General features: G+C 43.8%; 1 protein-coding gene across 1 annotated transcript in view; it reads left to right on the top strand.

Moving 5' to 3' along the window:
* Positions 1-6,022: 6,022 nt before the first annotated feature.
* mpped1 (metallophosphoesterase domain containing 1) overlaps positions 6,023-26,477 on the top strand; it is a 77,350-nt gene continuing 56,895 nt past the window's right edge. Inside the window, exons 1-2 of the mRNA XM_030045931.1 lie at positions 6,023-6,201; positions 8,758-8,939. Of these exons, the coding sequence (XP_029901791.1) occupies positions 6,023-6,201; positions 8,758-8,939 (361 nt within the window). The remainder of the gene's footprint in view (positions 6,202-8,757; positions 8,940-26,477) is intronic.

Below are 26,477 nucleotides of genomic sequence, written 5' to 3'. Positions count from 1 at the left end.
TTTCTTGTTGTCACAGTAACAGAGGTGTTCATTCACTTCTATGTTTGGCATTGAGCTCATAGTTAGTGCTGCTGTTGGACTGGACTGCATTTTACTGACAGCTGTTTCCACTATTCTGTCCCACCTCATTGTATACAAATGGGGAGGACAAAAAATCAGAAATACCTCTCAACCTAATGTAGTCCTGTACAAGCTCTCTGCAAAATACAACCTCAGTCATAAACACAGAATTAAATGTACACATTCTGCACAAGATCAACACAAACTGAACATTATAAACTTTGTTAAAAGGTAGGAGCTGCTGAGCTGAACTGCAACAGACTGTACAGGTTGAGCTGAGGAAAAAATAGTATCGTGGCACTCAGCTGTATACATTGGTTTTTGCACAGCTAATGAGTATACACACACATGTAGTCGTGTACGGTTAACTTCCAGTGTATATACACATACCCTTGGAGATCCATGTACTTAATTATACATGCAAATAACTAGATTCAAGCTTTGGGGAAAATAAAAGTCTTAGGACTCACTTTGAAATTGGTGAAAGTTCAGAAGTTTCTCCACTCATCTGGCAAGGTGTAACCACCCGATATAATGAAACACACACACACACACACACACACACACACAACTGTCCTGAGCATAATACAGGTGCTGACCCCACAGTGGGGGCCCATGGATCATCCCTGATTTATTGGTCCATCTGTCCGTCCATCACACACAATATCTCGGACACCACTGATCAGATTTTGACAAGAGTCGGGGAATTGATTCATCTCACAGTTCAGGAAAAAAATGACATATTTGTTACTGATTGGCCGAGACAGGGACTTCATTATTTGTGGGGGAGAACGTGTTTACTGTAGCCCTGTTTCAGGTTTGTGCCAATCATCCGGGTCGTCCCTAGCTGGAGGTATCAGAGCCGGTGTTTCCTGCCTTTGGAAGAAGCTGTCATTCCGTCTTGTACAGAGAGAGAGACAACTTCCACAGAGCTGGAAAATCCATCACGCCAAACACGAAGCCTTGATGTGGTCAAAGTTTTTTTTTTTTGGTTTTATTGTTATCTTACTGTGCCCTGATTGTTTCCACATCAGCTTTACATTAGATTACATTCTGCCTCTTGTCAATCAGCTGACAGCTACAGGAAGATGCTGCAGAGTTTGATGCCGTGGAGAGTTTGAGCTTTAAAGGTGAGTAAAAAACAGAAAATGTTTTAAAAAAAAAAAAAAAAATACATGATGCAGCATTGCAAAACAATTAGGGGACATGTAAACCAGATAGACACATATTGGGCTGTAACTCACACTGACACCACTTAGTCTCCTGTAATGACTGAGTTCACCGCCTATTTGCAATATTACCGTCCTGAGCTGGTTTGCCGTTTGGTTATTAATCACATTTGACAGGCAGATCTGATATTTCCTACGTGAACTTTCCAGGACTCCCAATCAACATCCAGCATCTCCAGGCAAATGTGACAAATGTGCCAGATGCCAAGATTACTCTCTCCCTCCCTTATCTTGTTGCCTTTCCTTCTTTCCTCCGTTACTCGCCTTCCTTCACGCGCTCGGATGAAAGTTCACGGGATATGAACCGATAAGGACAGTATTGGACTGACTGTAACAGTATTTTGACAGAGGCAGGATAAGCTTTTACCTAATTACCAGACTGAACTGGTGCTTTAGGGTGTGGAGGTAACAGGATATAGTAGTTGTATTCTTGTTACTCATTCTAAATACAAAAAAATGGCACATTATTATGTTATGTGCCCTAAAAAATGAAACACTTTGACATAGCCTATAGATACTTATAAAAAATGTAATTTTCTGGAATGCCTTTACAGTGAAACAACTTCATATTTTTTCCAATATTTTTACATCTCAAGTATGGGAAAGTAAATGAAAGTAATCCGAATGTGAGTAATCCACTGGATTAAGGTTTTGATGAGATAGTATCTCTAATAGAATATATTTTGATATGGTGTCTGATTACATTTAGCCTATTTGTGGAAATTTAAAGGCTTCCTTCCTGTAATGCCTTTATTGTGGAGGTGAAAAGCACAAAATGAAAGCAGATCTTTATAAAATGTGGCACAGAGAGAAAAAAAAAAAAAACAGTGCAAAGTCGAGGCAGTTTCATGAGCATTGCTGTAACGTCTCACCCTTTTCTGATATTGATATTTTTTTCATGTAACTGCAACAGAATACATTTTCACTGCAACTACCAATTCTGCAGGCTCATTTGCAGATCCACAGACTGAGGCCTAACACAGACGTGTATACTATTTGACCAGAAGGTGGCGCACTCACCTCAAGCTGCGCCTCTGGAAGCTTCCACTAAGTTTGAACATGGTGGGTTATTATGGACGCGTGTAAATATGAGCCACAGATTGTAGTCTATTTGTTTGCGGCCCTGAAGCCCAGTCCAATTACCTGTGCATAAACGGGACACAGGCGGTAATGCGCTCTAATGCCATAATTTGACTGATTATTCCTTACATGGGCAATAAATTACGGTGAGTGAATTATTTCTCATTTCATCAAAAAAAAAAAAAAAAAAAAAAAAAAACTGCAAGATTTAGCAGCCAGGCGACGTGTTCGGCGGGCCCGCTGTCTGTGCTGATGACAGTCCTGTAATTACAGCACTCATCATTAAACTGAATGATCTGAATACCTAATAGTCTTGGAGTTAATGATCAATAATATTTAGATATATAGTTTACTGCGCTAATCCCGTTACAGTCTAGTGTTTAAAATACACATCAGGCGCACTTTTAAGTGTATTTTACATTATTTGAACCCTCCCACAGGAAAATATCTTGAGTAATAATATAATAAACTTAGCATGGGTGGGAAAAACAGCAACTAGGCTATGAACCTGTGGAAATATTATAAGGGCGTACAAGGTGTAGGATAACATAAGAGGTAAAATAGCTTGAAGTGCGGCAGGAGCGCCGTGAAGCCACAGAGGAGAGGCAGAGACACGCTGAGTCCCAGCAGGAGCGCCGATAATACAGCAGGTAGTAGTTTTCTCGGGCTGTGTGACCGGGACTGAGCAGGGAGCCGCGCAACCCTCAGACCTCCCCTCCTCCTCTGCTCCTCCTCATTGTGCTGCTCATTGGGAAATACGGTGGGCAGGACCTGATCACGGAGAGAGAGAGAGAGAGAGAGAGAGAGAGAGAGAGAGAGAGAGAGAGAGCGGATCTCTCCACCGACGCGCCACCGGTGCACCACGGGGTGCGCATTCAAACTGACCAGCGCGTCTCGCACCAAGCTGCGTCCACGGCACCGACATCTACCCATCCATCCATCCATTACCGACCAGCCTCCCAGCCGCTGACCGGAACCCCGGGTAGGTTGCATGCATGCAGAGGACTCCCCTTGTTTAATGCATGCACGACCGTATTTGCATTGGACCTGCGCCTGTGCTGCATCTTTCCAGGTTTTATTTCAAGGCAGAATCGCCACTATTTGCGTATTTTCCTGCCTCTTCCTCCCTCTGCGAGGCTTTTCACCGCAGGCTGTGTGTTAGTCTGGATTTGAATAAAGGCATGCATTCACGTCCCCGATAACGCTTTCCAGCCGGGCTCGCCGGAACGCTTTTATGATAGATCATATTTCAGTCGTACCACACATCCAAAAGGGCAAAGTCTCCGTGCATTACTGTAGACCGCCTGCATGTCGGACTACAGCACGGCTGCAGCTCCCAGAAAACCACGCACGCTGCCAAAACAGACGGTCGGTGCTGCCTGTACGGGCAATAATACACCGAAAAGTTATTGCAGCTCTGTGAAACAGTGTGAAGACTGGAAATATCAGTGTGTGTGTGTGTGACTGTGTGTATGAGTTTATGCGGCGAACTTCCTTGGGAAAAAAAAAAATGTGCATGAAGCTGATAATTTACAAGCGAGCTTTGGTGCTTTAACTCCGCGGATTTAATTTTTGCATTTTAATTAACGAGGGCGAGAGTTGGCGAAATTAAGCATGCAAACTAATTAATTGAAACAATAGTTGAATATGTGCGTGCGACTTCATTCAAAGGAAAAAAAAAAAAAAAAAAAAAAACAGAGAGTGGCCTCCAAGTCGTGCCAGTTGTAATTGGGGGAAATGGTAAATCCTGCTTGCATGTGATATTATTTTGTTTTCTGCTCGGCTCATCTTTAATTTGACCCACATGTTGGTCAGTGCAGACTCTCCCATCCCATCCTGTGTGAATCTGCTTTTTTACCCTGTTAGGACAGATGGGATTTCACGGACTCCAATGCAATTTACTTTGTTTTTAAATCTTGCTCAGATCACCAAAGGATATTTTACAGAGCCATGGTCCTAACACACACACACACACACACATACACACATGCACACACGCTATAAAGGATCCAGGCTGCACGGAGGAGAGAGACAGTAATTCCTTGCCACACTCAGATGCACTTTAATTTTCTGTGTGTGTCCATATGTAGCAGAAGATGAGCGAATAAGCGAAGAGGGGAAGATTGCCATAGAGTGTAATGTGACGGCCGGCCGTTAAATACGAGCATGTGCTGTATGTGCCTAAGAGCAGAGAGCATCAATCAGACGGTCTCTCTCATGTTTATGCATCTATCAACCTCTGCCAAGGCGGACGCTCTCCTCTATATCTGTTTGCCTGGTCTGGTCCGTGTCGCTGCTGCCAGTGGCTTTGTTCCTCATGGCGGAGTCATCATCTTCTCCCTTTTCCTTCTGCTTCTCTGCTTCTTCTTCTGCTTCTACTTTTTTGTCTTCTGTGTCCTCTCTGTGTCTTCGTCTCCTCTCCTCTCTCCTCTTTGCGAAGCTGTGCCGTGAAAATTCCTTTCCTCTTTCAGATGTCCAAGTGTGTTCTCCTGTTCTTGCCTTGCCACTCCAGGTTTATTTTCTTTCTCCTTTCCATCTCTTACCGCTCTTTATTTATTTTCCTTTTCTTTCCTTTTCTTTCCTCTTCTTTCCTTTCCTTTCCTTTCCTGTCCCTTCCTTTCCTTTTCCTTTGTTCTCATTTCCATTTTCCTTTCCATTCCTTTTATTTCACTCTTCTCTTCTCCCTTTATTTATTTTCCTTTCCTTTCCTTTCTCCCTTGCTGTCCTTTCCCTTTTCATTTCCATTCCTTTTTTATTTCCTTCAATTCTCTTCTCCTCCCCTCTGCTCCTCCTCTCCTCCTCCTCTGCTTTTTCTCTTCTCTTCTCTTTGCATCTCCTCTCCTCTCCTCTCCTCTCCTCTCCTCTCCCAGCATCTGCTAATGCATCCTTCTGTCTCACACTCCCAGTGTAAGGGCTGTCACTGTCACATTCATGACAACAGAAACACATTTAAATATGCATGCACAGGAACACACACACACACACACACACACACACAAGAACCCATGTGCACTCGGTGTAGACACACACCAAAAAAATCGCACACATGTAGTATATGCACACCCGAAACACTCACATCAGTGCATGCTGGGATTTGCCTGTGACAAACAAGCTCGGTGTAAAGTGTGAAGTGTGTATCTGTCATGTCAGTGTGCTGTCAGTGTGTGAGGTTGCGGCGAATGAGAAATTGAGATGGCACAGCGACACGGCGCCGCAGTCCAGGCGGACTTCGCCAAAGCCCATCCATCCCCAAATTATCACCTCCCTCCTTTTCGCCGTCTCTTCTCATCTCGCCACATCTCGCCGTCTCTGCTCCTTCCCTGCCTCAGAAAAATGAGCCTGCAGTGCTGAATCCAGGCTTGATGGGTGACACACACAGGCCTGCACGGGCCTGCGTCTCCACACACATCGCATGTCAGCTCGGTTCTGCTTTGTGCTGTTCTCCTCAGGTGCAGAGGAGCTGTAGAGGAAGAAGAGGAGGAGGAGGAGGAGGAAGGAGGAGGAGGTGATGCCGTCTCTTCAGCTCAGCGCCGTCACCGTGAGCCGGGCCAGGGTTTATTAAAGCCTCTCAGGACCGACTCCTTCAAGCCTTTTCCCAGGTCAAATCCCCCGCCGAGCCTGACCCGACACCTCCTTCTCTGCCCCACAACACCATGGCCTTCACCCTGTCGGAGATCATGGCAGCGAGGAGGCAGCAGTCCCAGGCTCAGTCGCAGGCCCAGCGAGGCAGCAGGACGGCGGTGGAGGTGGACGAGTACAGCACCAACCCCACTCAGGCCTTCACCTTCTACAACATCAACCAGGGACGCTTCCAGCCGCCGCACGTGCACATGTGAGTCGACACACACGCACACGCAGGCGGATAAAACCCTGCAAACCAGACATTCGCTTGCACTCTTACACAGCAGGGTCTTAGCAGGAAGGTGAACCCAGATAAAACGTGATTTTGTTTTTAATTTGTTATTATTTTTGAGCACTTTTGCACCTGAAATTGTGATAAAATGGAGCTTTACGAGGCTGCGTTTTCCACAGCGATGCATTCTGCTGTCACTTTTTCAGTCGAGTGGAAGGGAGTCGGTGTAACTAACAGTGAAGCTGTCAATCAAAAAGGGGCGGGTGGAGGAAACTGAGGCGGTGCTCTGATTGGATCGCTCGACTCTCACGTGTCAAAGTGACTTTTTAATCCCCAGCCAAACCGCTCGTTTGACTCAGGTGAAGTCTGCTGAAAGGTCTCTACAAAAGATCTCACTGTTTCGTGATGATTTTTATATCAAATGATGACAATTTAAAAAAAAAAAAAAAAAAAAAAACATCTCCACAAGAAATTGCATTTTTTAGTTTCCTGGCGTGTTAAAGAAGACTTAAAGACGACCACCGGTGTCATGTAGAGTTACAGCTCATTTTGTTTCTGCTTTGCATCTAATTTCCATCTCCACCAGTAATTTTGCAAAGCATGCTGCATGTAGTTACATTTATTTATTTTTATTTTTTTACCTTTGCTTGCTTTTTGTTGTTTTTCAAACGCACACTTCACAGTGTCAAACGTCAAAAGTTTGAGCTTAGACGGCCCAAATAAAGACATGGATGTGAATAAAGTTTGTGAAGTGATATGTTTAAGGGGATTTTTTTTTTCCCAGCAGGAGACTTCCATTTTTTCCCTTCTTCACTTTGATATGAAAACACTCAACTCCAATACTAAAACAGAATAACTGACCAACTAAATTGAAGGCTTTGCATCCTGTCTCGCTCTGTAGACGCTGTTTTTCATACGGTAAAAGAATGAATCACACACAAATCCTGGTATGTTGGTGGATTTGAAGAAAGACGAGATCAGGTTCGAAAAGATTTTGAAAATTAATGCATCGCCTTGAAAATACTTCTCGTTTTATTACTCTTAAAAACGCACCCTTGGTACACCTCAGTTCTCTCTCTCCTAGCTTCAGCACTTCACACCTGAGAAAAATCTTTTGCATTCAAAATGAATGACAACACAAGACCAGGGTTTCTTGGCTGCACGAGATTAGAAGTAAAAAAAATGAAGTCTTTGTGATTTCTCATTTTGACCAGTTGCATGTTTGATCCAACACGTGCACAATATCAAGCCTTTGAATTTCACCAAACAAGACCTGGACAGTCATGGAAATGCCATTGAATTTGATGTCCAACTCAAAACACTGAATCCATCCCTGACCTTTGACCTCCCATGGTGGGTGAGGTCGGGTGCAACAACACGTTATTCCTACAGGGATCATTGACCAATCACATTATCATCATCATCATATTAATTAATGTAAAAAAAAAAAAAAAAAAAACCTGTTGGATCATCATCACAAACAAGACCAAGCGACAGCCAGCAGGCAGCGTCTTGAATTTTAGACGTGGATTATCTCCTCGTTTAAAATGTTCACTTCCTGTGCAAAGCAATGATGTTCAATTTTCAAAAACACGCAAGAAAATGTCTTTAAAAATGTATCAAATGTATTTTTTTTAATCTCACCGTAAAGCTCTATGAGCATTTTTAATATCTTGTGTGAGGCACTTTATGCTGTATTTTGTGTATGAAAAGTGCCATATAGATACAATTTATTATTATTATTATTATTTATTGTTATTATTATATCACCTTTGGCCACTTTTTGGCTTTCAGTTTGACTCTCAAAATCCACTGGCTTTGGTTTGGTTTGGTTGACTTTAGATAATAAAGAGATGGTGCACCTTATATCTCACCTTATAATTCAGTGTACCCTCTTAATGGTGGAAATGAAACATTTTTCTTGAACCCTCCTCTCTTTTTTATTACTTTGTGACTCATGCTTCTTGTCGGCTGTCCTACATGCATGTATCTCTCTCTCTCTCTCTCTCTCTCTCTCTCTCTCTCTCTCCGGAGGGGGGGGCAGGGCTGGGTGTTATCGTACCTGGAGGAGAGCTCACTAAAGTGGGCCACGGTTATTCACCAGCTCCCCTCTCCCTCTGGAGACCCCGTGGATCTGCACGCTCGCTGGGAAGTCCCACAGGACTCTACTCTTTTTCTATCTGTGCACTTTATTCTTTTTCTATCTCCGCGCATTCCTCTTTCTGTCTCTCTCTCTCTCTCTCTCTCTCTCTCTGTGTGTGCTTTCATTGTGGCCTCTCGCTCTCGGTTCTCGCTGTGTCTCTGCCTCTCGTTGCCTGGTCTGTGGGGATGATAATGCGCTGGTTACTAATTCAAACTTCTCTTTCATTGTCGGTCCCCTGCCTCCACGACTTTAGATACAGAGCTTCATCTCCCCTCTCCTTAGTATTGTTTGTCAAGCGCAACAGCGGAAGCAGTGACCCCTTTCTCTGCAACTTCTTTTCATTTTCCCCCCTTTTTCAGTTTTCTTTGTTCTATCTCTCCCTTTGCCCCCAGGGTGGACCCGATGCCCCACGACACGCCCAAGCCGCCGGGCTACACCCGCTTCGTCTGCATCTCGGACACGCACTCCCGCACGGACGCCATCCAGATGCCGTACGGCGACGTCTTCATCCACGCCGGGGACTTCACCGAGCTCGGGCTGCCGTCCGAGGTCAAGAAGTTCAACGACTGGCTAGGTCAGCATTTTCTGAAAGTTGCGGCTCCGGATCCGGAACGGGTCACGGGCCTGTTTCTCTATCTGGGTCCCCTTGTGACGGTCTATTAATAAGCCAAGTGTCCACCGGCGGAAAGCTAAATTTACTCGGTGTGGGCGCTACGCTGAAAGTTTGGAAGCAAACTTTACAAAGGAAGAAGGTTTCTTTACGTTTTAAGCTGCAGGTCGATCAAACTGCCCCCCTTTTTAAAGTTTCCTTGGTTGTTAGCTTTTTTACCTTTAGCACCATGGTGTGGGTTGTGGGTCTGGTTTGTGTTAATCTGACAAATGGCCTCAAAAGTCCCAGGTTTGTCGTGTCTGTGTAGTGTAGCGTTGACAGCCGCCGGGGGGAATCTCCCTCTATCTGAAAACAGGCGGAAAAACGATTGAGACAAACCAGCGCTCAGACAGGCAAAGTTCATCTGAGGGGTTTTTCAAATCTCAGTCGAAAAAACACGTGATCTGAAACATTTAGTTGCAGCCAGGAGACGGAGATGACGGGTGGATTAGCCCCGCCAGGTTTTGGCAACGTCCTCGGTCGCTGTGGTGTTTCTGCACCGCGCTTCCCCGAGATCACCTGTCAATCAAACAGCGTGGGCGAGACAGACTGAGTTTCTCTAGATGGCGCTCTTTTCGTTCATTTCGTTATTGTTTCCATTCATGTGTGATACATCCACCAGGTTTGGTTCATTAATGAGTGACGTCGCTATAAACCAGAGAACAACACGAGTTTGAGAGGTGGCATGAAGCTGAGAGGTTTTTTTTTTTTTTTTGAGGGATGCACAACAACACATGTTTGTTTTGGTTGCACTGTCAGCGCTCTTTTCAGCCCCCTGGTGTCCAAAATGGCAGCTCCGCCATTTTTTATCCACGCCGCCGACAGCCATGGCCGCAGGCAGTATGTTTTCGCGTTATCCGTCCGTCCGTCCGTCCGTCCGTCCGTCCGTCCGTCCCAGTCTCGTGATATCTCATTAACGTCTCAAGGAAATTTCTTCAAATTTGGACTCAAGCATGAACTCATTAGAATTTGGTGGTCACAGGTCAAAGGTCAAAGACACTACGACCTCGCAAACCACGTTTCCAGAGTTTCACAAAAATGTCTCGCTGTTAATTCAGCGCCGTAACTCAGGAACAGAGGGCAGATTTGTTCCGATTTTGAATTGGTGACGCTGATCTTGGGCGCCCACCTTGAAACTGCGCTGATTGTTTAGATCTAGCCGGGCTTCATCCTGGTGCTCCAGACTTTTGATTTGAGTCTACGGCTCAAATTAGGACTAGAAAGTGTCTTATTAAAAAAAACTAGGAATGTGATGCAGTGATGGAAACCTCTGGCAGTTGTCGCGTTTCATTGTGCTGGCTGCTGAAATAAAAGATTCAGAGTTGTAATTTTAAAGTTGTATTGGAATACCAACATTCAGCTGCACTTATGGAGGATGGGAACGAAGGAGAGGATGAGCCAAAGCCAGAGAAAGGCATGCTGGGGGAACGTAGATCGCAGTGGTTCCTCTCGGGGCTCAGATCTGCCTCAGAAAGTGGCGAAATAGATTTGAATTTACGTGAAAACGCGTACATGCAGCCTCTTTTCATCGTGAGCAGAAGAGACTTCCACCGCCGTGCATGTTTGATCAGAACCGTTTTATCGCGCAAAAAAAGGTAGAGGCTTCACCGACTCGACTGTTTACGTCCCCGGCCTCAATCGAAAGCGTCTGCTATCTGCTTATTTAGTCGAGCGCAGGTCCGCTCCTTATCGTCGACATCCGATATCTGTTAGGAAACGCAGAGAAGTGACCTCGCGGGGAGAGAGACGAGTGGAGGAAAAACTTGATTCGGTCGTTTTTCGCAGCAGCACGGCCGCCGTTACAACCAGATATCATCGTCACCATCATCACCATCGTCATCATCATCATCATCATCACCGGCACAAACTCACAGAAACAGCAGATCCTGCCTGTGTGTGTGCAGGGCTTTGTGTTCCCGGTGCTGCTCATCTCCTTTTGCAGAGGGAGGGGAGTGGAGAGAGACAGGGGAGATAGGGGGGAATGTTTGCGGTGTGTGTGTGTGTGTGTACATATATGTGTGTGTGTGTGTGTGTGTGTGTGTGTGTGTGTTGGAGGGGGGGTGGACCTCCTCCCCTAAAGCGAGTCGGCAGGGAGTGCAAGCTGAAAACCCGCTAGCTGGCGCTCCGGCGGCGAGAGAGGCAACGGGAGAGACGGGGAAGGGAGAGATAAAACCAGCCAAACACGCCTGCTGCCGCCTCTGAAGTCAGGAGGAGGGGGGAGATAGCCTCTCTCTCTCTCTCTCTCCCCCTCTCTCTCTCTCCCTCCGTCTCTCCATTCCTTTCTCTTCCTCTCAGTCGTCTTTTCTTTCTCCCCTGCAACTCCGCTGCCTTTCCCTTCTCCTCTCTGCTCGTATAAATATTTATAATCTGGCTTCTATTCTTTCGCTCTCCCTCTCCCTCTCCCTCACTTTCACACACACACACACACACACACACACACACACACACACACACACACGCAGACTCGTGCGCGCCGTCTCATTCTGTAGATGAATGTAACTCCTGCTGTTTTGTGTGTGCAGAGCAGATTTACAGGGAGATCAGGTTTAGCGGATTCATTTCTGATGAGTCTCTGTACAAACGGCGGCTCGGTCAGGTAGCGGCTGCTCTCTCCCTCCATCTGCTGCGTCGCGCTCCGCTCCCAAAACTTTCTTCTCCATCCTCCGTCTGCACGTTTTTTTTTCTGTTTTTTCTTTTTTCTTTTGTCTCTTTCTCTCCATCGTCTTGCTTTCTGTTCTTCGCTTTTTATCCCTTTTTTGTCCTTTATCTCTCTGCGTCATGCTTGACTTTAGTTTTTTTTAGTTTTCTCTCGTCTTTCTTTCTATCAGTCTCTCTTTCTTGCTCTCCTTTACATTTCTCACGTTTGATCTCTCTCGTCTTCTTTCCTGTTTTCTACTTTTTCTCCATTTCCTCTGCTTTGTCTGTTATTCTTCCATTAGTTTTCACCTCTTTCTCTTGTTTTTTGCCCTCCTCATCCTCTTTTCTGCCCATCCTCTCTCTCTCTTTCTCGCTGTTTCTTCCTCTTCAACCGTTTTTTTTTTTTCCTTTACCTTTCTCTCCCATTTCTCTGTCTTCCTCTTTCCCCCTCTCTCCCCTCGTCTCTGTCTCTGTGGCAGCCCTCCGCCGTTCTTCTCCCGGCTCTTATTTTTAGCAGGAAGTCAGTCGGCTCTCGGGGGCCGCTGGCAGCCGCTCAAAGCTTTGTCAGTGATGGTGAACACTGCAGGAGAGGAGGAGGAGGGAGGGAGAGAGAGAGAGAGAGAGAGAGGAGAAAAGAGGAGTGGAGAGGAGAGGCGAGGAGCAAGGAGAGGGGTTAGCCACGAGATGAAATGCAGGGAGAAATTCTGGGGGAAACGAAAAGGGAAAATGAGTCCGGAAATGAGGAGATGTCAGGAGAAAGAGGAGGAAGATGAAAAAAAAGAGGAGAAAAAAAGAGGAGAGAGAGTGTCCATGCGTCTCCCCAGAGGAAGGCCTGTCGTACCTGGCCAGACTCACAGCTCAGCCCCCCCAGGAGACTGACGCCAAACTTCTGCTCTCTGTTGTCATGGTGATCCATCCCAGGTCCAGCTGTCAGTCACTATAAGGACTCTGTGTGTGTGTGTGTGTGTGTGTGCGTGTGTGTGTGTGTTCTTGCAGTTCTATCCTTGAGGGAAGCAGTTTGAGTTTCAGACCTTGAGTGAGGACATTTTTGTCAGTCCTTCCTCGGCGATGCCAGAGTTTCCGGTATCTGATGCCACTACCAGTCAAAATCAGCGAATCTCGATGCGAATTTGACGCAAAAACGTGAATCCCATTCGGCACACACTCCTTTTGTTAATTAAAAAAAAAAACTTTGTGCAATCATCAGTCATCACAAGTAAACAGCAACTTTGTGTTTCAAGTATTAAATTGAATGAACTGTGTGATTTATCCTGTAAACACGCCTGCAGCTTTAAGTGTTTCAGTATTTAAACATTTAGGCCACATTTGAATAAGTTACAGTTACAGAGCGTGTAAATGCTAAAAACAGCAGTACCAGGTAACATTTTCATTACTGACTTGATACCCGACTTATGAAACTTGTCCCGACTAGTTTAGGGTCAGGACTTGTCATTTTCCTCCTGTTTTTTGTTATTTTTTCAGCTATAATATCAGTTTTGTGTGTCAATGAAATGAAAAAAAAAAGCAGACAAATTCAGGGGTTTCAAGAGAAGAAATGAGATTTTCAACTCTTTCTGATCACGTGACGTATGAAACCTGGAAATATGCATGAAACCTGGGGGAAATAATGGATTAGAGGTTTAGTTTTGAGTTAGAAATCACATTTAGGGTTAAAATAACAGGGGTTTGTTCGCTAAAATGTGCAGTATACTTCCATTACTATTCATTTCTTTATCCACATTAGCAGGCTGATGCAGGGGTGCTGTCGACTTTTGCCACAAAGTGGATTTTCTGTTTAGAAAGTACGTGATGTGTAAAGTTTTACATATCAACAGTCCATTTTTCTCTCCAGGAATGTTTTTTGTTTTCTGTTTTCACACGAGCGAACCTATTTTTCCCAGGGTTCGAACAGAGTTAGAATTAAGATTAGGTTGAGGTAAGCGTTCAGGTTCGGCGTGTGGGCGTGAGTGTTACGATTGTAGTTTCTTCCTTTTGAGCGAGTTAAGGAATAAATTTAGCCGGTAGAGTGTTGTCGTAAGGACAGAAGCACAAACGGGAGATTAAATCCACCGAAATTTAACTGAGTTTGCTCACCGTTTTGCATCATGGAAGTCAAGTTTAGCCTTCTTTTTAAGCCGGCACGCATCATTATCACTTTAATTCATAGCAAATGGTGCAACACTGATGTAAGACATGTGAGTTTTGTGCCTTTTCACTTTGTGACAGCCACTGCGGCTCGTAGTTTACCTTCCTTTTTTATTTATCAATGCAATGAGGTGTGCTTGTGTGAGATGGACACTTACCTCCTGACGTGCAACTCTGCACAGTTTGAAGAGCCGTGATGGCGCCGGCCTGCGCTTAAGTGGTGATGAAAACCCGGCGTTTGGGCCGATGAGCGTGAGCCGCATTGTTCTGGAGGGATTTGATTGAACGGGACAGGTGAGAGGAAGGCGAGAGGAGATATTTGGAAAGAGGGGGAGAAAGAAAAAAAAGAGCGGCGAGGTCGAGAGGCAGAGCTGGAGATCGCGAGCCGCAGCACATCAGTCCAATTCCCTCCAATAATGGCCTCTTTGATCAGGCTTTCAGCGGCGCTCTTGCAGCAGGTTAACACACACTCACGGGTGTGTGTGTGTGTGTGTGAGCGAGCGCGCACACGCCCAGACAGCAAACCGCACGGATCTCGCAAGCCGACGCAACCGGTTCCCCTCCCCCCCCCGCGTGTGTTTGTGTGTTTGTGCAGCCCGCTTTAGACTTGACTGGCATCTTTATTCATGCCGCGTGATGGCGTGCGCTTGTGGAGTGGAGCACGAATACGCCGCACTGGATGTGCCGGGCGCTGCGCTCTGTTTAAATATGGATCTCGTTGTGCCTCCGAGTCGAGTCGGGGTCAAGAGAGGAGCGGCTTTAATTCTTAAAGGCTTTGTTCTCCCCCTCTCTCTCCCTCTCCCTCTCTCTCTCTGTTCTCTCTCTTTCTTTAAGTCTGCGTTGCTCCTTGTCTCTTTCCATCCTCAGTTCAGCCTAATAACCGCTTCATTGGCCTCAAACACTGATGTCATACGTGGCCAAAGCACCGGGTGAAAAATGCATAGCCCTCATTACAGAGGAATAACAATCCAGTAAGGAGCGGGTGAAGGCTCTCAGTCATCCAGGTCATGCTCGTCCGAGGAGAGTTGAATCGAGGGCAACTTGACTTGTTTGCACATCTACAGGCGAGTCCGGTTGCCCTCGATTCAACTCTCCTTGGAGCGACCCATTAAGGTCGGCCGTGTTATTCTTCATTCAGGATTACTGCCTTTGTGCCTCAATGTGAAACAGCAATCAGCGTATAATGAAGGTGTAAAAATAATCTCCATCTTAACATTGTCCCAAACATTTTGCTTTTCTTCAGACAAAGTAGAGAAGTATAAAAATGTTGCGACGAGGCGGATCGCTCCACTGGGATCAAGAAATCAAGAAAACGACTTTTGGTTGAAGAAAATTCTGCAAACAAGTTGATTAGCTTTGGAAACAAGCGGGATTATCCCACCACATTGGCGGATTTTTTTTTTTTTTTTTACCTAATATATGAATTCCACAAGATTAAGGAAGACTCAGTAAGGATATTTTTGGTAGTGCTCACTCAGTACACCTGCCGTTTTTCCTTAATAAGTGACAGTAGTCAACACTGAGTGTAATGAGTTGTGTAACTTAAATTACCTAATGGTGCTTAGTTACTGTTTAAAATCGAGTAATATTATTCCCGTTACAGCATTTTACAGAGAGGCGTTTGGAAAAGCTTCTGTGTAATGAGATGCAGTCGATACCTCGGTGCTTGTGAGGATTACAAAGTGGCCACTTATTCGTCCTTAAGGTCGGCTACAATTATTTTTTCCTGTTAATTATTCCCGAGCACCGCCACTGCCTCTTCATTATGTTGTCAAAGTCCTGACTGCAAGACGTTTGCTTTAATAAGCAGCATTCACAATAACTGAACCTGAGCATCAATATTTTGTTTTGTTTTCAACAGTTGACACTGTAAGCTTGTAGGCGTTAAGCCACCTGAATCCCACTTTTATTATTTGCTGCTATTTTCACATCAATACATGAAGCTTAAGAGTTTTTAAGAGTTAAGAGATTGTCTGGTCTCTAAAGGATAAGGGGAGTTATACATTATTCTGTGTCTTTATGTGTGATTTTGTTGAAGGTAACCAGCAGTGAGAGTAATCTAATGAGTTACTATGTACAGAAAGCAGTAATGTAATGTAACTGTGCTGCGTTTAATGAGGAGAGTTCAGTATTACGTTACATTTTCAAAGTAACTCTTCTCGCTGAAATACACTGATGAGGAGAATCCAGCTGAAAGCCATTATTCTAATCTATCCTGATCCCAGAGGAGGAGATTTAGATAAAGAGAAGCACAGCAGTTAGAGAAGGATTTTCAGGCTTTGAGGCGGCTCAGATGTGGATTCTGCGGCTCTGCATCAGGAAGACATCCTCAACGTTTTGCCCATCCTGTGGATTTTTGCACCTGTAATTGCAGAATGACCTCTCTCACCGTGTAAGCAGGGAACTCGCTGAAGATGGGCTCTTGAACTCAAAGGGAGACACTCTCACATCATCATATCTTGATTCTCGCCTCAGTCCCATTGATGACAAAGTGACCACAGGCATTTTACTACTATTTTTTTTTTTTTTTTTTTTTTGGACAGTAACTGCTACATCTGCAGTCATGTCACCCTTAAAAATATTTTGTTATAGAGATGGCTTGATCTGGTGTGTATTTTTTAGCAGCATAGACTTTGCTGAATGATCATAGAAATATATAAGCAACATTATAGGAATACTATAGGCAGTAGAACGTCTGCATGATCCTCTTGCTTTTCCGTGAAGAGCAAGACGATCAAAGTTCAGTAACTCACAGGATCATGAAGGTGAAGCTACTCTATAAAGTATAGAAGCTACAATGTAGTATAGAAATTACTATTTATAATACATAGTTTAGAGCAGTGGTTCTCAAACTTTTTTCAGTGATGGACCTGCTATCAAATATTTTTTCAGCCAAGTAGCCAAGCCCGTGGGGGGAAGAGATGGGGGTGTGGGGGTCTCGGGGTTTTTCAGGATGATGAAATTGAATACTGAATATAAAATTACGTTTATGAACTTCCATTTATATCTTTATGAATACTTAAATAACGATTTTCAAGGAACCTTGCATGGATGCTATTTTTAAAAATATATTTTTTAAAAATCTCCCGTACCCCCTGGAGTTCCTCCACGTACCCCCAGGGGTACGCATACCCCCATTTGACAAACAGTGGTTTAGAGAATATTGTAGATCCAAGATGAAAATGACAGAGGGGTCAGGGAAAATGGTGCAATTACAAATCAGTCTGCACCTTCAGCACCACAGACAGCTCCATGGATTTATCAATACACAGCACAGTGAGGCTGCTGGTGGTTCAGAGGCATGGTCGGAGCCATAGAGTCCAACTTTAACCCCAGCCAATGTTTAACGTCTCTAAATAAATGATTCACATCATTTTTTTTTTTTTTTTTTTTTGCTTCATATTAAATGAGTTTTCCTAGTGTAATGGGTACTACCGGGTAAACATGCAATTAACATGATGATATGTTTTCAATGGCCTGTACATACTTTGTAACACATCAGTTATAAATGACAAAAATCTGTACTTAGAAATAATATAAAGCCATTAAAACACCAAAAATCAATATTTCTTTCCAATTTTAGGTCAATCAGTGAAATTTTATGGTGATTTGCATATTCTTCCGTAGTCGCGTAATAGGAATACTGGATGTATAAGTGGGGGTGGGAGGAGTTATGTTTTATTTAAAGGACTATTTAGGGTTAGGGTTAGTCAGCAAAGTCAACAAAGAAACATAAAGTACTTGCCACATAAACTAACTTTGGTAACAATTTTAGTTGTAATAATTTTGTGGAGGTTTACACTGCTGGGATCAAGTGGACTCCAAACATAAAAGATGTTCGTAAATTTGAACGTAACAGGAGGGTTAACAAAGCTCAGCCAGATAAAGGATCAATTTATCAGGTAGACCAAGATACAGTATTCAACTAAATCCCTCTGTCCCTGCACTGTTTCTGCTACAAGGCGATGGAGAAGAGGGGGTGGCGGGTTAACAAGAGGTTAACAAGGGTCATTTTGCTAACAAGAGGATGGCATCCCTCAACACATCCCCCATTAAACAGCCTACTGGATAACACCAATATATGTACCAGTATCGCAATATTTGCACCTGTATGTGATATTTTAATAATATTGAACCCCCACCCCCAGTTTAGTGATAATTGCCGAGTTCACACCACATGACTGACTTCACGCTACACGACTTGCTCTCTCGAAATCCGGCGTCTTCAAGTCGTGGTTTGCACACAAAATGACGACACCTGCCTGCTCGTACTGCGGTTCTGCAAGGACGACAAGGTTACAAATAGAGAACAGCTTGTGTGTATGCCAGTGTAGTCTGATAGAAAATGTATTATTGTGCCACCCCATACAAAGAGCGAGATAGAGGGGAAGTGGAGTGCATTTGTGTGTGTGTGTGTGTGTGTGTGTGTGTGTGTGTGTGTGTGTGTGAGAGAGAGAGAGAGATTTGATTTTTAAAACCAATGTTTATTTATCACTATGTGTACTGAACAAAAATATATTTACATAGATACATGTAAACAGTGAATTCTACCTGCAGTCTGGACCGTGTTCACAGAAGCAGGAGCCCCATCAACATTCAACTCTTCCTCCTCCACCTTCCTCCTCCCGCTCATATCCACCGCCATCTTTGCCCGTCTTTAAACAAAGTTCAGTCGCTGACATTTGTTCTTCGGCTGGCAAGTGTATTTACTGTAAAATCACAACCCAAAAACGTGTTTAATGAAAACCTCTCCACCTGCTAAAAATGGTTCGCAGCAGCACAAACAGAGCAGTCAGTCGAGCGCATCCTGAGAAACAGTGAAACACCGTCTCTCTTTGGCTGCAGAAGGAGCGTTTTTTTTTTTTTTTTTTTTTTTTTTTTTTTTTACTCAACAGCGGCATTAATAACAGAGAAAAAAAAGAGTTCAGTGCCACAATGTTATGTAGGATTTAGGGGCGGGCATTCGAAGAAATCTCTTTAATCAATCATCGGGAAAATTTGGGATTAATCATTATTTTTTATATTAATAAAATCAGAAACCCAGCTGACTTTGGTGGGACTGTTGGCAGCGATGATATTGGCCAGTTTGTCGTGGACGCATACGATAACTCGGCCTTCAAATCTCAAATCTGTTAGTGAGGTCGCTCTCTGCTGTTAAGGCGGTCCAGCGGTCTGTAGTTTCTAGTTTCTACGAGTTTCTGGTGCATTGAGACGGAATTTGATAAGCTGGATCAATTGAATGAGTCAGATCTTAAACCAGTGCCTTCAACAATACTTGTGGGCTGCACATCCGCCTCAGTCGATTTGCAGATCCCTTGGGTATTTTTTTTTTCTCTGCCTGTTGTGCCTTGTCGCAGCTCCTACGTGCAAACAGTGGCGTGATGTTGGGTTGAGAGGTGGGATGTACGTTGGTCAAGTGGTGCATCGTGTTGTACTTACATGCGGCCTTGCGGTCTTTAGAAATGGTCTCTTTGGGCAAATTGAATCGTAGGCAACCGGACTTTGTATTTGTCTTAGGAAGACGTTTCGCCTCTTATCCAAGGGGCTTCATCAGTTTGGATAAGAGGCGAAACGTCTTCCTAAGACAAATACAAGTCCAGTTGCCTACGATTCAGGTTGCCCAAAGAGAACGATGACCTGGATGAATGAGAATATCCATAGACATTTAGAAATGGTCCCACGCCAAACTTGGACGCGCTCTCTTCATGTTCAGCTTCGATTTCTGTGCGAGGCAAAGTCTTCAGTTTTGTCCTAAAATAGCTAAATCGAACCCCCTGGTGGGTAACATGTTGGCTGCCACACGGTGTAATTTATTGTATTGCTTCAAGACACACACTACACTACCTCCTAACGATCAATTATCGATCATGAAACAATCATGTCCATTCCTAGTAGGATTCTCCACTGCAAGTCCACATGTTTCTTTGTGAAAGGAGGTTTCTACAAAGACCTCCGTGCTGGTTTGAAGTCGGGGTCTAAGTCCAGATAAGTCCTCCATGGGGTGTCACTGCGCCCGGTCGGTTCACCCTGATCCAAAGTCTTTACCGTCGAGTTTTCCCTGAAGCGTTCTCCAAGGAAACTCGACAGGCTCAAGTAAAGGACAAGAGCAGTTTTCTTGAAGCAGGAAACGGTCCGATGACAGGATGTGGGTCGGTACAGTTTGGCAGGACCATCACAAAGGTCAGTTATAACACAGCACTCATGTCCTGTTAGTGTCTGTTTCCAGTATTTCAGGAGCCGATTTATGATTTGTATAGATTTGTGCCGAGCAGCCAGTCCAGCCAGTCTGAGCCAGAGGGGGATCACCTCGGCTGGGACAGTCCAAACGTCCTCCAAACAGTACTTGATACAGGAAGCGATACTGTTTGATCAAGGGCTTTGGTCGGCGAGCTCCAAAAACCATCGTCGAGTGGACGTCGAGTTGTCCATTGGGTCTGAACGGTCTTTACCTCAGTCAGTCCTCACATTTGCACCATGCACCTTTTTAATATGGATTTTTTTGGGACTTTTTGTTCTAATTAACTTCTATTTGATTAAAAAAAAGTTTGTTTATCTGTTGGCCCTGCAGCCGGTAACATGTCACCTGAAAACGCAACAGCTAAACGGTAAAATCAGACGACTTCAGAAGAAGAAGAAGAATAAAATAAAATAAATCTTTTTTTTTTTTGCTGTAACATTAAACATCACGGTATTTCGAGGAGAGCATGGTGATATTAAATTCAGGATGTTGTCCCTCGCTCTCTGTCTCTCTCTCTCTCTCTCTCCGGGTTGCCAGGTCCACAGTCTCTCTGTCTAGGGTACAACTCTTTATTTAGCGCCTGCTCTACTCTGTTCCCCTTTACTGCTGAATAATAGATAAGTGACGCCTATGATGCGATTGCCGTGTAGGCACTTTATGCAACTGTTTTTTTTTTTTTTTTCTTTTGCCCCGGAGAGGGAGAAGACGTTTTTGCACCTGCCTGTGTGTGTACGTATGTGTTTGTATATGTCGGTGTGTACTCTATATGTGTGTATATATGTGCATATGTGTGTGTGTGTGTGTGTGCTCTCACCACCTTAACCTCTCTCTCCCTCTCTCTCTCTCTCTCTCTCTCCCTGCTTGCTCCCTTTAGCTCGGTAACAGCGAGGGCATTAAAGTTTCATGACTGCTGTCTTTTCTTGGCCTGCTCTTCTTCTTCTCCTTCTTCCTCTTCTTCGCCTCTCTCCCTCCTTCCCCTCCTCTCTTTTTCTCCTCTTCTTCCTCACCTTCACTCGTCCTCCCTCCCTTCTCCATCCACTTGCCCCCGGTCTTCCGTTTTTCCTCTCCTCCATCTTCCTCCTGTCTCTCTCGTCCCTTCACTCGGACGCCTCTTTCTCTCTCTTTTCCCCTCTTTCTTTCCTCCCTCGCCCTCCCTCCACCTTTCTCATTTTCTCCTCACCGTCTTTCTCTCCCTGCCTCCCCTCTCATTTTCGCCCCTTCTTCCTCCCTCTTTCACTTTCTCTGTCTCCTTCTCCCCTCTCTCTCCCTTAATTTCTCTCTCTCTCTCTCTCTTTCTCTCCCTCTCTCTCTCCCTCCCTCCAGTTGTGTGTTTACCCGGCGGTGAGCGTCGCCTCAGCAGTATAACGAGGAGCTCTGACACTCCTTTATGGTTTTTAACATCGGGAAACTTGACAGAATTTCAAGTGACTGTAAATTTGAGCAAACCGTTTCCCATCTGTCCCTCACTGCTTTTGTGTCTTCTATTTGCACACTTGAAAGACTGTGCTCATTTATGTGTGTGTGTGTGTGAGAGAGAGAGAGAGAGAGAGAGAGAGAGAAAGAGAGAGAGAAATGCATTGGTATGTGAAAATGGTCTCAGAAACCTCCCCACTTTTTCTTTCAAACAAGTTTTTTTTTTTCCCTCCTCCCCAAGTTCAGAAAAACATTCGGATGAGAACGAGCCCTCTGTGGATATTGCCTCTGAAACGATGGAGGCATTTCTCATAATTCTGCCTTTTCTGCGGCTCTCAGATTTGTTTTCTGGGTCAGCCTCGGAGCCTGTAGCTCACTGTATATGCAAACTGTTGCTGAATCTACATCAGACTTCCACTTTGAAATCCGGGACGCCAAACAAACACTGGCGACCCTGTTAGAGAACGGCGGGGGCAGAGGTGAATCAGATGCGTGACAGTCATTTAGGCTCATCCTCGCTGTTAAAATCTTATTTTTCCTCAAATAAGGTAACAATCTGCCAGTGGGATGAGATAATCCCGCTTGTTTCTAATCCTAATCAACTTGCTTTTCTTGACTAAAATGTCGTTTTCTTGATCCCAGTGGGCTGATCTGCCTTATTTCAACATATTTATACAAAAAAAAAATAAATAAATAAAAATCCTGAAACAAGCATACTGCATTAGAAACAAGTGACATTATCTTATCCCAGTGGTAGATTTTTTGTCACTTGTTTAAAAGCAAAACTATATTTTTATGAGACTAAATGGCTTTTTAAGATGGATTTTTTTTCTGCACTGTATCATTATCTGCAGCATCTCATGAAAGCAATATGTTTTCCAAATATTCAAAGGAAGATTAATGATGCAGCAGGCATTCAGTCAGATATGGGAACTCAGTGGAATCCGATGTGGACATTCACTACAATGATGGGACTATTCACTGGTTTATTTATTATTCATTTTGATTCATTCGTGGCAATCGGAAAAATGCTCCGGCCAACATTAATAATAAGGAAAGAACCAAAGTGGGCACAATCAGTCGTAATCAAATGCAACACAGTCACACAAGCCGATAGTTGAGCATTTAAAGTCAGTAAAAGAGACGTTGAAGCATGAAGATTTAAATCGACAGTCCCTTTTCAGTGTTTCCCTTTTCATACAGCGGCGACGCGATCTGTGGAGCCTATTTTCAGCAGCAGCGACGCCACTGAATGCCTATAGAAGTATTATTGGAGAACTACAGGCAGCAGTGAGTGTGTGTGTGTGTGTGTGCGCTTTTCTCACTCTGTTTTAATGTGATATTGGGCTGCACATTGACTTTCTAATAACTCCAACAACAACAAAAGACTCAGTTGACTGGGGAGCTCTGCTGATAGATGATTCAAAGCATCTACTTTGAAAAGCCCAGCGCGACACGTGAGGAGCTGCGTTCACTTCAGTATCGCAGTGCGCGTTCCTGCTGCTTCAGGTACGGAGAAATGCCATTTTACATACGGTCGTTTTGCAACACGGCTCTCTAATTCTTATTCGACCATCGTGACGCATAATCGATTCAAATTCCCCCTGTTGAAAATCTAATTCTATTGCAAGCTATTAACTACACTGGTAATTAGTTTTTATGAGTAAAAACTACATTAAAAAAAACTTGAACCATGATGGAAATTCCTATTTCTATGGTAATACTTGCAGGAAAACAGAGCAGCTCCCGGTGATGCACCCCCTGGACCCAGTTTGTTGTTTGGTGGTGTATTTTTTCCAATTTAGGGAAAGTGTGTGTCATGTTTTGGCCAATAAATATATTTTTTTTCCTTATGCACTTGCAGTTTTTGTGAAGGCTTCTGGTAGTGTGTGGGCTCTCCTCTTGTTTTTTTTTTGTTTTTTTTTTCTCCCTGTATTTTTCCTATTCCAATTGATAACTGGCCAAATGTAGACAGTGAAATATTTCCAGCAGCTGCAATGGAGTTTATCTAAAACATCAACAGAAAATGTAGGACTGGGCGATATGGACAAAATCAAATATTACAATAGATATATTTTTTTTTTATTGCTAAATACCTCAATTTTGATTTTGTTATGATATTGTAGGGATGGTGCTTTCACAAAATATTTACAAAATGAGATTTTTGATAAACATTCGTAGTCATCAGTAATGTGGAGATTAGACTGTTATTGCTTAAGTTATCATAACTTCAGAAAACTGCACCGCTTTGCTGTCATGCAGCCTTTAAAACCGGGAAAAGACAACCCTTATGCTATCACAATACCACAATATTATGACATCCATCCATGCCAGATATCATGATATTGATTATGTATTGATATCTTGGCCAGCCCAAAGTAAAGGTCACGTTTTGGTGTCAGTTCCAGTCGAAGATATAAAGTTGTTCGAGTCCGTTGTAGAACACACTGCAAAAACTCAAAATCTTACCAAGAATATTTGTCTTATTTCAAGTCAAAATGTCTTATTTCTAGTCAAAATATCTCATTACACTTAAAATAAGACATGATCACCTAAGAAATGACTTGTTTTTAGACAATTTTCACTTGTTTCAAATCAATTTTCCACATTTTTTCCACTGGCAAATTTTGCCAACGAAACAAGCAAATTGTCTAAAAACAAGTTACTTCTGAGGTGATCATGTCTTATTTTAAGTGTAATGAGATATTTTGACCAGAAATAAGACATTTTGACTTGAAATAAGACAAATAATCTTGGTAAGATTTTGAGTTTTTGCAGTGCAATCATACACGGAAAAATTTGGAAAAGTATCACATGACCATCTTGCGTTCAACCTGGTGGTCATGATTTTTCCGCCGGGACATTAAGAAGCGGGACTTCATCCGGTGTCAAAAATTGATGAACGCCAAGCAGGCATTCACACACATTAAGTCAGGAAAAGGCACGCTATCTCGAGCTGGTGCATCGTCTTCCAGCTGTCCACGTGTGTCACGGTGATACGTCATGTCGGTATTGTGGAGCTCGCAACTGTGCCAGCCGTTTGAGGTGGTAAACCTGGAAATTTCCCCGGATTTCCCAGTTGACGAGGGTCACCTGAACGCACCGTTAACCTCTAAGCTTTTGTCCTAACTCGAAACTCTCGGCGTGTTGTTGTGTCCGTGTTGTGCTGTCACCCTCCCTCCCTCCACCTACACGCGTAACAAACCGAGGCCCGCGTCTCTGAGGACTGCTGCACTGCTGCATTGTGGGAGTTGTAGGAAAATCACTACCTGAGGTAAAAGTAGAGGAGGCAGTTTGAGGGTAAGGGTAAATCCCAGGACTTCACCGCAGTATAACCGCTGGATCGTCACAGATCGATGATATAAAAGCGTAAGACGATCATAAGGAGCATTTTTACTTTAATTTGGTTTCACGCTGCATCATTATAATGCCAGTTTGTTTTAAAAAAAAAAAAAAAAAAAAAAGCCTTCAGACACAGACACGGGACAGATGGATGCCGGGAAGTTGTTTAAGTCATCAGTATTCATTATGTCGCCCGCGTTGCTCATTCTTAAAGTTGCATCTTAATCTTCGACTACATTATCCTGCAGGCAAAATCTTTAGACTGAACATGGAAGTGGAGCAGACAGGATGAAAGAGAGAGAGAGAGAGATGGAGTGTGGGAGAGAGAGAGAGAGAGAGAGGGACCACCTACGAGGCTGGTTGATGATGCGGCGTATCTGTCTTTGTCACTAGTTTTGTGTGCGTGTGTGTGTGTGTGTGTGTGTGTGTCTTTATATGTGCCTGTAATGCATTATGTTCAGTGAGGACATTGTGAAGTGTTAGGAGGTGCTGCTGTACTCAGATAAAATGTGTGTTTTGGATGCGTCGCTCAGTAGGTGGTGTTTGTGTACGCCGTCTCATAATTGCTGGCTGTCTTTGTTTTGTGTCTGCTTGTATGTATGTGTGTGTGTGTGTGTGTGTGTGCGGAGACGCAGCCGTGTGTGGGTGGCGAGTTAAATGAAACGAGCGAGTATTAAGTTTAAGCTGAGGTGGGAAGGCACAAGTCTCACTGCTTCCCTTTCCCTCGCTCATCCATCTTTCTTTTCTTTTTTTTCCCGAATTCATCTCTGTCTGCTTCTTTTGTTCACCTCTCTCTCTCTCTTTCATGTGACATGTTACTTTCTTTCTCTCTTTCTTTTGCATCTTCTCTCTCTCTCTCTCTTTGGAATGACGCCTGATCCGAGCCGAGCCGTTCGCTTGTCTGTCTTTGAACATCGGTATCGTGGCGTTTTTTGAAGGCTCCCTTTGAATTGACTGCGTTTCTGTACGCGCGCACGTACAGATGAAGGCGGACTAAGCTGCGCTGTTTGGCTATAATCTCGAAATGTTCGGCGCATAAAGAAGATTTACATAGGCGGCAGTGTTTTAGACACACACACGGACGCACAACAACAACACTTTTCATATTAAACCTCCTCAACCCTGCTGGTCCTGTCGTCGGCGTCGGCGTTACAAACACACACACCGTGCGGCCGAGCTTTGCTCAAACCCAAACGAGTTTATTTTAACCCTCCTGTTATGTTCACATTTTTGAACATCTTTTATGTTTGGGGTCCATTTGACCCCTGCAGTTTAAACTTCCACAAAATTATTATAACTAAAATTGTTATCAAAGTTTATGTCTCAAGTACTTTATGTTTCTTTGTTGGTTACCTAAATAGCTCTTTAAATAAAACATAACCCCCCTCCACCTCTACTTATACATCCAGTATTCCTATTACACGACTATGGAAAACATGCAAATCACCATAAAATCTCACTGATTGACCTAAAACTGGAAAGAAATATTAATTTTTGGTGTTTTAATGGCTTTATAATATTTCTAAGTACAGATTTTTGTTATTTATAACCGACACGTTTCAAAGTGTGTGCAGGACATTGAAAACATATCATCATGTGAATTTCATCTTTACCCGGTAGTGCCCATTACATTAGGAACACTCATTAAATATGAAGCAAAAAAAATGACGTTAATCATTTATTTAGAG

The sequence above is a fragment of the Myripristis murdjan genome, chromosome 23 (genome assembly GCF_902150065.1).
Source record: "Myripristis murdjan chromosome 23, fMyrMur1.1, whole genome shotgun sequence".
Taxonomy (NCBI): domain Eukaryota; kingdom Metazoa; phylum Chordata; class Actinopteri; order Holocentriformes; family Holocentridae; genus Myripristis; species Myripristis murdjan.
Note: the sequence above shows the minus strand (reverse complement) of the source record. Positions and strands in the feature narration are given on the sequence as shown.